Source organism: Lycorma delicatula, chromosome 1 (assembly GCF_047948215.1).
Source record: "Lycorma delicatula isolate Av1 chromosome 1, ASM4794821v1, whole genome shotgun sequence".
NCBI lineage: Eukaryota > Metazoa > Arthropoda > Insecta > Hemiptera > Fulgoridae > Lycorma > Lycorma delicatula.
In genome coordinates, this window is record NC_134455.1 from 371,605,199 (window position 1) to 371,618,006 (window position 12,808).

At 35.4% G+C, this 12,808-nt stretch overlaps 1 protein-coding gene across 3 annotated transcripts in view; it reads right to left on the reverse strand.

Annotated features, from left to right (window-relative positions):
- Nucleotides 1–3,159: 3,159 nt before the first annotated feature.
- Nucleotides 3,160–12,808, reverse strand: part of LOC142318436 (uncharacterized) — a 124,562-nt gene continuing 114,913 nt past the window's right edge. For all 3 annotated transcript variants that reach the window (XM_075355022.1, XM_075355023.1, XM_075355021.1), the window contains 2 exons: nt 10,246–10,401; nt 3,160–3,386 (listed from right to left, as the gene is read on the reverse strand). In XM_075355022.1, coding sequence (XP_075211137.1) covers nt 3,369–3,386; nt 10,246–10,401 — 174 coding nt within the window. In that variant the 3' untranslated portion in view covers nt 3,160–3,368. The remainder of the gene's footprint in view (nt 3,387–10,245; nt 10,402–12,808) is intronic.

Below are 12,808 nucleotides of genomic sequence, written 5' to 3' on the forward strand. Positions count from 1 at the left end.
ATGTGACGCACACTCATGCGGCCGTTTCATCGTACGCATAGGGGTGCGTGTCCTGCTGACATCAGGTATTCGTGTGTGACTCTCGTATGTTCTATCCGCAGTCGACAGACTGCGACACTTCCTCGCGACGAGTATTTTTGCATGAGGAGTCCCATGGCAACACAGAATCTTTAATGTGCCGGAGTTTTTCATCAACGGTAGCCGTCCAGTCACTTTACCACTTGGTTCGAAGAGAAGTTTTGTAAAACTAATAAACTTAGAAGTAGAAACACGAGTGTGGAAAGGAGGTTGATTACATGCATCTTTAGCAGCGGAATCTGCATGTTCTTGTCTTTGATGTTAAAGACCGATTTATCTTTAAATCAGCGGCTTGCAGGCGGGAGTATAACCCGAATCTATGTTTCACCTCAACTGACTGCAAACGTCGGCCGCTGCTAATTACCCAAAAAGTTCTCTACGACTTTCCCCACAGCCCCACCGTCCACTTATTATACAGGTAGGTAGCAAAATTTTACTCGTGACCTCTGTACCCCGCCCTAGATGGAACTTCAAAAAGGCTAATTGGGAAAATTTTTTTAGAGATCTAGATAAATTCCTAGGTTGGATACAACCAATGAGCAAAAACTATAGCAGATTTATTGGCGCAGTAACAAGTACTAAGATTTATTGGCGCAGTACAGCTAAGAAGTGCATCCATAGAGGGTTTCGCAGAGAATATATCCCAGGATGGTCCCAAAACAGCAAAGTTCTCAACCGAAGCTTCCTTGAGACGGGCGATCAAAAAGTGGCAGACGAGCTTCTCAATAGTCTCGATCTGCAAGACAACAGAAAAGGTCAGAAACGGTGAAAAGCCTGAAAATTCAGACTTCGAGTCGTCATCTATGGACTCTGCTAAGAAAATTAGAAAGCAGAGCTTCTATTCAGAGACAAAAAACAATTATCTCCCCAAACACCGTAGCGTCCCACATAGTGGATACGTCCAGAGCACCAAGAGACAGGGCGCACAAAATTGAGATAAAACGCGAACTAAGAAACTTAAGGAGGAAGGCAGAAGAGACTGAATACGCTCACCCTTTTACACTTGAAGAGATTGAGTCGGCGCTCAAAGATGTTGCTCCAGAGAAAGCAGCAGGGTTCGATGGTGTCAATCCGGAATTTTTATTAAACTTCGGAAAATACGCAAAACTATGGGTGGCCAGATTCTTCACTGACATAATGCAGACCGGTAGCGTGCGTAGAGGGTTCAAGCGATCGAAAGTAGTAGCCATTTTAAAATCAGGGAAACCAGCAAACTTACCTAAGAGCTACAGGCTTATAGCATTGCTATCAGTGACATATAATTTACTAGAAAGGCTTAGCTTCAACAGATTCTGTCAGAGGATATATGATGTTATACCGATTGAACAAGCAGGCTTTAGGCCAAAACGAAGTTGTACCGACCAGGTTCTCTCGCTCACAACGTACATTGAAGCGGGGTTCCAAAGAAATCTTAAAACCTCTGCTGCATTCGTTGATTTATCAGCCGCTTACTACACTGTCTGGAGAGAAGGCATGATTTGTAAGTCCTCCGTGTAATCTCATGCAAAGTAACAGCTCGCCTCCTTAATAACATGTTGAACAACAGAATGTTCTAAGTTATCATGGGATCCGATATAAGCACACCGAGGAAACTCAAGAAGGACCTGCCACAAAGGTCAGTACTTGCGCCTCTCTTTTTCAGCCTCAATGTTGCGGACATGCCAGAGACAAGATGTAAAAACCATGGCTAAGCCGATAACTGGGTGCTAACAGTAAAATGTAGATTACCTGAAGAGTCGGAGGAGGTCCTGATGGATGACCTGGAGAAACTGGGAAGGTACTTCTGGAGATGACGCCTCCAACCAAATGCTAGTAAAACAGAGGTGTCATGCTTCCATCTGAGTAACAAGTTTGCTAATAGGGAGCTTAAAATTCTATTCGAGGATACATGGCTCTTACACAATAAGATACCGAAATAGTTAGGCGTGACACTTGATAGAACGCTTTCATTTAAGGAGCACTTAATGAAAACTGCAAATTGAGAGTGAGAAACAGCATCATACATAATCTCTGTGGAACGACGTGGGGAGCCTCGACTTCCACTATGCGCACATCGGCTCTGAACCTGGTATTCTCTGCTGCTGAATATTGTTCGCCAGTGTCACTTAACAGCCCTTATGTTCATAGATTTGATGTTCATCTTAATAACACTATGAGAATAATTGCCGGGGTTATCAGGCCTATTCCCGTGGAATGCCTCCCGGTATTGAGCCACATGCCACCCCCGAACCTGCGCCGTATGAACGCTCTTGTAAGAGAGTACAAGAAGATTATGGACGATCGAAACCTGCCAATACATGAGGACATTGAGGATGCTAATCGTGATCGCCTTCGATCTAGGGAGCCACCTATAAAAACAACAATTGCTGCTACAGAGGACGGATTTAACCTAATTGACGCCTGGCGTCGAGAATGGACCACAAAGTAGGATAACCAAATCCCATGTATTACTCAAAGGACGCCAGATTTTGACTTTCCACGTATGACATGAGACATGGTCAACGCTAAACAGAATACGGACTCAGCATGGTAAATGGGCCTATTTCCTGTATAAATGGGATAAAACACCTACGCCGCTTTGTGAGTGTGGTGAAAATCAAACTGTCAGAGACATCACAGAAGTTTTCTCTAGGACAGTTTATGAACGGAATCCAGAAGATTTCCTGATGGCGACTCCAGAACCAGTAGCATATATTAGTTTGTTAAATCTTTGTAATTTTGACCGTAATTGGTGTTATGTTTTGGTGCCATACGCTAAATAAATAAATAAATATTATAAACAAAAGATATATATTTATATAATATGTAGTAGGCAAATTTTTTTATATTTGTCCGAACCCCTAACTGGAATAGAAGACGTCAGTGCTGAACGATTTACATTAAAAGTATAAAAAATTTACTTGTACTGGCTCCACCATAATATTCACGTTTCATTTATTGAATGACCGATTACGCATTTACTGCAGAGTCTTGAATTATCATCATAAATCCATTGAATAGATTTTGATATTCGCAAGGTATATAGATAATTTTTCAACTGAAAGACATTTGTTGATAGGAAATAAATAAAAAATCTATAAATTCAAACTAAAAACATTTTTTTAATGTTACTTTTAAAGTTAAAATTCAAATTCTGATTTATAATAAATTAATTTATATATATTCATAATTTTCAATCCAGATAAACATACATCAATTACAATTTTTTTTTTCATATAAAACGCTAATAATCAAATATCAATGCGGTCTGCTGTATGTTTCTCTCGTTTATCCATTTTTAACTTTTATAATTAGTCTTCTGGGAAAAACTGAAATAAAGAAATATTATATAAAATGGACAGAAATAGATTCTTCTGCATTAAATGTTTAAAACATTAATATTACTCTTTTTTAAATGAACAAAGGAATAAGTTATCTGCATTATTGAGAAAACTAAAAAGCAGGAATCTCTGAATTCATATTCTAACGGAATTGATTAAAAGGTATCTTGTTTAGTAATGGCCAAACTGTCGGTTTTTATAGTAATGAATAAGATCAATTACAATATTTTCTTAAATTTACAGCTTAAGAAAAAGATGGCTAATAAAAGATCTTATGTAGGAGAAGATTGTCTATAATCATTTTCTGATATCTTATAACTAAATTATTCAAACAACTGGTTTCCATAAATATCTCGATTGAGCTTTTACCAACTAAGAAATTTAATAAAAAGTAGCTCGGTATTTTGTTTTATATGCCTAATGTGCACGTTACAATTTTTTTAACTGTGAATAGTTAAAAAGATTTTACAATTTAAAAGTAGTAAGCAACTACATGGCCCTGTGAGATGAGTATGATATGTATTTTTTGTAAATAAAACAAAATCTCGTGTGGACTCAGGAAGATCATTCCTGAAATGTGTCGTTAATTGAACTCCAACCATTTACGTACATCTGTTAGTCACTTTTTAGTATAAAAATATGCTGTTAAATATCTGATTTTGATGGCGATTTTTAAATTAGGTAACCAGATGGCTTAAAAAAGATTATGAAGTCAATGCTCCAATTTTTCTTTGATATAAAGGGATAAACAAACTATTAAATTATATATTCCCTTAAAAAAAACAACAATTTTGTTTGTAATAAGATATTTATGTTATATCATAGAATTGATTAATTATTATACTACCAAAAAGAAGAAAAAGAGGTTTATTATAATATATATTATATATATTTATTACAATATAGTTATTTTTTCCCTGTAACATAATAATTTTCTTATAATATTTTATTATATATATATATATATATATATATATCCTATATATATATATATATTATATATATATCCTATTTCAGTGATTACTTATTATTACACTAACAACTTGCAGTTAAACAAAAAAGCTCTCTTCATATTCTAAGATTCTGAAATGACACAAAAACCACAAAGAAATGTAATTATACAAAGAAAAAGATTGAAGAGAAATGAAAAAGATGAAATCACATACATTCTTGATTATCATTACATCATTTCCCAAAATAAATGCAATTTTTACAGAGCAAGAAAGATTTTTAGTGACAGAAATAAAAGCAACATATACACAGGTGATTTTAAAGAACGGAAAAGACTTCATATTTCAAAACCGAGAGATACTAGGACGTAGAAACAAGTGCCGATCCCGTAATTTAACATATTCTATACTATAAGTGTCTTTTTCACTGTATTCATTTCAAGAACTGGCTCTGTCGTGAATAAATATTACTCTAATACAGCGGTTTTGAAACTACTACGCGTACCATTTCTGTAACGCAGACCAACTGCACAATACAAAAGCACTCTTTCAATAAAGGAAAATACAATTTTGTATTATATAATACAAAATTATTGGCACAATAGATTTTATTACGTTTATTAGTACATCAGATCACGGGTTCTCAAATGTTTTGATAAAGTATAATACAAAGTATTTTATCATGCATTTACTTTTCCCTTAAAAACCATTGCAGAAAAAATGTACAACAATTTTGTATTATACATAATGTTCCGCAGAATTGTTAGTATAAAATCTCTTGATTATTATTAAGAGAACGGTTCTCAAATTTTTTAATGTATTGTAACACAAATTATTTTATAGTGCCTTAATTTTGAAGAAATTACCTGTCTATTGCAACAATATGAATACCAGTTATTCGGCTAGCAAAACTGAACACTCAGCTCCGACGGCTTCTTACATGCCTTGGCGTTGTTGTCTGATTCATGCATGAATCGTATCACATATATACGAACAAGTATTTTCATGGCCTCGATTAAAGGATAGCCAACTTTTCTCCAGGAGTTAAGCGTCGTGGTAATTCTACAGATAAACGGATAAGGTGATTTACATATTTGCGATTGTTTCGAAAATGTTGTTGTTTTACTTTGTAGTTTGATAAAATTAAATTGCTGCCGGTCTCCGTGGCGCGAGTGGTAGCGTCTCGGCATTTCATCTGGAGGTCCCAGGTGTGAATTTCGGGCAAGCGTGGCAATTTTACACGCTATAAAAATTGTCATTCCCACCAGAGATTAAAAAAAAAATAGAATGATTGCGTGGGCATACGCATCGGTTCTTTGGTAGTGACTTTTAATTTTATATATCCTTCCTTACGTATGTTGTTCAAATTTATTTCATTTAGTTTAGTTAATTTAGACGACATGAAATATAAGTCGACATCCATGTAGGCTTATATTGTGATACGTGGATGGATAAATGGTTTAACAGAGCAACGATGGATGTAACATCGCCACTTAAAAACCCTGTACCATCAAGTCTATTTTGGAATCAGAATTTGCAATGAGTCAAGATCTTTTTCCTACTAAAAAAAAAAAGTCGTAAGAAGATATGAATCTGAGTACAATTTTAATGGTTTTACTGTCCATGGATGAGCTATAATCTCGATGCGTAATCTGTTTTGAAATGTTTTCAAACCAAAGAATGCAACCATCATTATTAAAACTGTATCTTAGTACTTAGCATTGAACGTTAGAAAACAAACCTAACAATCATTTTTTCGAAAATGGTCAGAGATAAAATACACAAGGGATATTACACAAAAAGCAGCTGTGTCGTCTTTCTTAGTGAATTTTAGAATGGTACAATTTTGAAGAGCTCATAAGCTCATACAATCACGGAACAATTACAACTGCACAGCTTTTTTAAATTTGGTGACTTATCTGTTGAGTCAATTGTCAGCTAATCAACTCGATACAATACCTTTATCAAATGACCCGCAGAATTGAAGGCATGGCATCTAACGTTATGCCATATCTACGATTTATAATAAATTGAATCTTGACCAAACTTTATGCGTAGGTAAGGAAGACGCCCATATGGACATTACTCAATATTCTGAGTACTGAGCAGCTGAAGAAATGGAAAACTATAGTTGTTTTCCCCAAGAAAATGTAACCTTCTGAATTTTCATGTAAACAAAGATGGAGGCACCTTCCTTGGCTAAATATTCCAGTGGGCAGGTAAACTAGCCCCCGTTCGGATCTCTGGGTGGGGACTACTATGGAAGCGGTCACCAGAAAATAAAAATAACACTCTACGCGTCGGAGCGTAGAATGTTAGAAGTCTAAAAAGTGTTTGTGGGTTGGGAAATTTAAAGAGGAAATGGATAAGTTAAATTTATATGTAGTAGGAATTAGCGAGATTTGGTGGGAAAAGGAAAACGACTTTTGCTCAGGAGATTTTAGAATAGTTAACTCAGCTTCAAATAAAGGGCAGGCATGAGTAGGTTTTGTAATGAACAAGAAGATAGGGAAGAGAGTTGAGTATTTCAAAATGCCAGCGATAGAATCATTATAATAAGGATAAAACTAAGACCTAAACAGAAAACAATTGTTAACGTCTATATGCCTACAACTACCCATGATGATGATGATATAGAATGTGTATACGAAGAAATAGACGAAGCAATTAAACATATAAAAGGGGATGAAAATTTAATAATATTTGTAGATTGGAATACAAACATTGGGAAAGACAAGGAAGGAAATATTGTGGGTGAATAAGGGCTGGGAAAAAGGAATGAAAGAGGGGACCGATTCATTGAGCTTTACAAGAAGTATAATTTAGTAATTGCCATCACCCAGTTTGCAAATCATAATAGAAGAATATACACATGGAAAAATCTAGGTGATACTTCAAGGTATGAGATAGATTATATTATGGTTAAGCAAAGATTTAGAAATCAACTCGTCGACTGCAAAGTTTACCCTGGAGCAGACATTGACAGCGACCATATTTAATTGATAATGAAATGTAGATTGGGGTTTAAAATCCTAAAGAAAAGATATTAGATGAATCAGTGAAAATTAGAGAAGCTTCAGGATGAAGAAGTAAAGAAGATTTTATAGGAGGATATCGCAAGAGGTCTGAATAAAAAAGATAAGGTAGAAATGTAGAAAAAGAATGAGAGAATGTTAAAAAGGAAATACTTAAATCAGCAGAAGCTACCTTAGGCAGAACAAGAAGAACTGGTGGCAAACTTTGGATTTCAGAGGATATATTGCAGCTCATGACGTAGAAAATATAAGAATGCTGGTAATCAAGAACGTAAAAGAACTATCGACAATTAAGAAATACTGTAAACAAGAATTGCAAACTAGCGAAAGAAGAGTGGATTAAAGAAAACTGTTCAGAAGTGGAAAGAGAAATGAGCATTTGCAAAATAAACGGAGCATATAGGAAAGTTCAGGAAAATTTGGGTATACATAAATTAAAATCTAATAACTAGTTTAAAAAAATAATACACCAATTTAGTACGAAAAGAAAAGTCGATAGGTGGGTGGAATATATTGAAGAGTTAGCCGGAGGAAATGAATTAGAAACTGGAGTTAAAGAGGAAGAAGAGGAGATCGAAGTTTATGAGAAGGGAAATACAATAATGAGATTTGAATTTAAGAGAGCATTAACAGATTTGAATGGCAGAAAAGGACTTGGAATAGACGGGACGCGATATCTGCAGATTACTGTGCAGTGCTGGTGAGGAAGGGATAGATAGATTATACATACTGGTGTGTTATATTTACGGGAAAAGGGAAGTACCGGTAGCCTTCAAAAAGAGTGCTATTTTCATGATACCAAAGAAAGCAGTAGCAGATAAGTGTAAAGAATACAGAACTATTAGCTAAACTTTTCATGCGTAAAAAATCTTAATTTGAATTTAGGAAAAATATAGAAACAAGGGAAGCAATTTTATCATTCAGATTAATGGTAGAATGAAAATTAAAGAAAGACCAGCCAACATACTTGGCATATACAGATTTAGAAAAGGCATTTCATAACGTAGACTTGAATAATATGTTCATAATTTTAAAAAAATTAGGTTTCAAATAAAGAGATAGAAGAACAATTGCTAACATTTACAGGAACCAAACTGCAATAATGTAGAAACCAAACTGTAATAGACGAAGAACATAAGAAAGAAGCTGAAATGAAAAAGGGAGTCCGACAAGGATGTACCCTAATCTCGTTCCTTTTTAATTTTTATATAGAACTAGCTGTTAATGAAGTTAAAGAACAATTTAGATCCGGAGTAACAGTAAAAGTTGAAAAGATAAATATTTTACGATTTACTAATGATATGGTAATTCTGGCCGAGATTAAAAAAGATTTAGAAGAAAGAGTAAATGGCATGAATGAAGTCCTACGCATGAACTACCGCTTGAAAATAAACAAGAACAAAACGAAAGTAATGATATGTAGTAGAAATAATACAGATGGATCATTGAACATAATAATAGGAGGAGAAAAGATTACTGAAGTAGAAGAATATTGTTATTCGGGAAATAAAATAACTAAAGACGGACGAAGCAGCAGGAGCGACATAAAATGCCGCATAGCACAAGAAAAATGAGCTTTCACGCAAAAATATAATTCTGTTTCCTAAAAAATTAATTTAAACGTCAGAAAAATATTTTTGATGGTATATGTTTGGATTGTAGCTTTATATGGAAGTGAAACTTGGAGGATTGGCGTACCTGAGAAAAAAAATATTAGAAGCTTTTGAAATGTGGAGCTGTTGAAGAATGTTAAAAAACAGATAGTGGACATAGTGACAAATGAAGAGGTGTTGCAGCAAATTGATGAAGAGGAAAGCGTTTGGAAAAATGTAACTAAATGAATAGACAAACTTATAGCCCCATACTAAGGCATCTTGGACAGTAATATTGGACAGTAATATAGGGCATCTTGGCCTTAATATTGGAGGGACATGTAAATGGAAAAAATTGTGCAGGTACGCAACGTTTGGAATATGTAAAACAAATTGATAGGGATGTAGGATACAAGGCGTATATCGAAATGAAATGACTGGCACTAGATAGGGAATCTTGGAGAGTTGCATCAAACCAGCCAAATGATTGAAGATCAGAAAAAGAAATTAATTTATCTAAAGATTAATGTAACAGTTTACACAGTACTGCGTAAAATTATTACAAAAATAGGTAAATATTCGTACCAAGAGAAAAGCACGATATAAAAATAAAATTATATAAATCGATTGTATGAAATAATCAGAAATTAAATAATTTTATTTGTTAAAATTTCATGTAAAAATTATTTCTGTAAGTATTTCATAGAGATATTGGGCGAATAGGATTTTGGGCTAAATTTTATCGTGTTTCTTATTACCTATGTGAAAGTCATTGGAGAAGGATAGCAACACTTATTCCAAAATATATTTATTTACAAGTTCTTAAAAATTGTAAATGATGAAATTTTAAAAAGTAAAAATAAATTGGTGAGCCTTAAGAAATTTCTTTTCTCAAAATTTTAAACATTTTCATTGACTTATCCTAAAAAAAATATTCTCTATATAGTAATTATCAATGAAATGGCATTTGTTAAATATAATGTATTTATTGATAACCTTCATAACCGAATAAATTAGAAGACCCATTAAATATTAATGAAAAACCGTTGGAAATAACGCATATTCTTCGAAGAAATTAAACTTTCATTTGGTTGTGTAATCCAGAAATATACGCTAATTTATTACACATAATAATTTACAAATTGGTAGAGTTTTTTGAGATTTAATGAGTATTAAATAACTAAATATTTAAGAATATAAATAATTAAAATTATTTATAATTAAAAAAAAGCAAATAAAGTACAATCTATCACAAAAAAAATATATTTACCATACTATTAACTGGTTTCTGAGTCACTAAATACGTCAAACCAGTAATGTGATTACTCTGTTGGTTTTTTAAATGATAACCACTGACAGTGAACTTGTATCTTTGATAGAGAGGTATAATATTGACTTCACCAAAGATACCTTCATATCTGGGTACCTGGAAATGAACAAATTTTTATATTAAAAATAAGTAATTAAAGGATAATAACAAATTAATTTAATTAACGAATATTAATGCAAATATTAGTGCAAATATTAATAAAAAAATTAAAATTTAAAAAGTTTGTAATTAATATTCTCTCTCCCCACTCACTCACTCTCTCTCTCTCCCACTATTTCTCTCTCAGTATATATATATATATATATAGATAGATCTCGCGTACGTTACAATTAATTAACTCAGACTGACGATTGAGGAATGAAAACCGGATGACCACAATAATGACGATGAACTTTATTAAATAATTTTGCTGGAGCTGCTGCTTCGTCAGGAATCCAGTGTATACGAACTAGCAGTGAACTTTCAATTCCCACCCTAGGGAGAAGAACACCCACCTGTTGTTCTCTTGTCATCCGGATATTCATCTCCGGCCATCACCTGTCTGATTGCCACATCACCCCCTCCGTTCCTATCCATGAGTGGCTTAATCGGAGGACGTCTTCTTGCTTCAAACTGATTATATTCTATAGTCATCAGTCTGGCCACATGAGATGCCACCGATGCAGTAGTCTCGAGTGTCACCCACATCGGTAAATTCCTCCCTGGTAAAGTTTTGCCTTCGAAGAAGACATCAGACACCTAACTCTACCACGTAGCCCTCAAGAACTGCTAAACCCACGGAAGATCAAAGACACCGCGCCTAAATCTACACATTCTATCATCATCTAAACCGTATGTACCCATTATAAAAACCATTTCAATAAATTTCAGGCTACAATCGCATATTAATAATTCAGTTAAAATTCATGCCACGACAACATATTAATTTAGTGATTGGAGTGCTCCCAGTGAGGAAAAATGTCGCAGAGAACCTCAGGACTAGTCTGTTCGGGAGCTGAATATAACCTCCAGTCTTGCACTTCAGCTCCAACTATGAGGACCTCTTCTATTTGCAGCTAGGTTGATCGCAGCCAACATTTACTTATTTGCTTCATATTGTGCATTCCAATTCAACAAAGCGCAATGCTAAGTCAGTAAATTCATACATTTTTTTTATTACTGACTGCTCCCCTGGGCCGGTCCGACTGGTTTGTATTACGCCACCCATGGAAGTGCCTGTTATACTCTAATGGGCCTCCCCACCAACCGGCTGTATGTCCGGCAAGGCAGGTCGGCCCCCGGTCAGGTCTTTTGAGTCTCATTTGCCCTTCTGTATCGCTACGCCATATCTTGGAAAGTCGTGACGCATCGATGGGTCTTTTACACTTGTATAGACCTATTCTCCCTAGGAGTCCCCAATGGATCCTTGGAACTGACACACCTAAGCATGCCAGCCCTCACCACTGGGGCTATCCACCCTACCCTAATCTATTCACTCAGAAGCCCAGTTTCCTCTCGTCTTCGTTTTTCACTGTTAAGATGTTCCTGATAGTTCCTTCAATTCTTATCCAATTGTCCTCACTATGTAGCATGTTACTCGTAATCTCCTCAGGTCTCATCGGTGATAAATTTGTATCCCGTCTATTTTGTATCCATCTGATGCATTACTTGAAAGTGTGGTCTGCATCGTCCTCCATGCTGCAACACATACAGGCCGGCGTTTGTCTTCTCCCGACTCTGTGAAGGTAATAATTAAAATTACCGTGGCCCGCAAAGTACTGCGACAAAAAGAAGTCCACCTTCCCGTGTTTCCTATTGATCCAACTCTCAAGGTCAGAGATTAGCTGTTTTGTCCTGCTAGCAGGTCCTACCTCTCTCCACCTTTCTTTCCACCTAGTTATCAGCCTATGCTTAGCCTCCTGAGTTTCCAGTCCTTGCGATATCTGTACCTTGTAATGGGCCATTAAGTCGATTGGAGGTACTGCTGCCAAGACGCAAAGTGCCTCATAGGAGACTGTTCTGTAAGCGGAAACCACTCCCAGCAACAGCATCCTATGCGTTCTCACAAGTATATTTTTGTTTTTCTTGATTCGTAATGATGTCCACCATACAGGCACTGCATACAATAATGATGATACAACTGCCGATGCTGTCACCTTTCTTTTGGACGCTCTAGGAGCCTTCTTTGTTGACATGATCATATTTAACCCTTTTATCATATTGTCCGCTTTATTGCATATACTATAAATATGTTCAGAAAAGGCGCAATTTCTCTGAAAGGGAATTCTCAGATATTTCAGGCAGCTTGTCTCCATTATTTCCTGTCCATTCACCACAATGTTCAGACGTTCTATAACTCTTCTACCAGTAAACGTGATGAACTTACATTTATTAATTGATAACGTAAGTCCCTTTTATTGCAACCATTCATGTATCTTTGCAAGCGCCATATTGGCCTTCTCCTGCACCTCCAATCCCGTATTGCCCTGTACAAGGACTGCCAAATTATCCGCATAGGCTATTG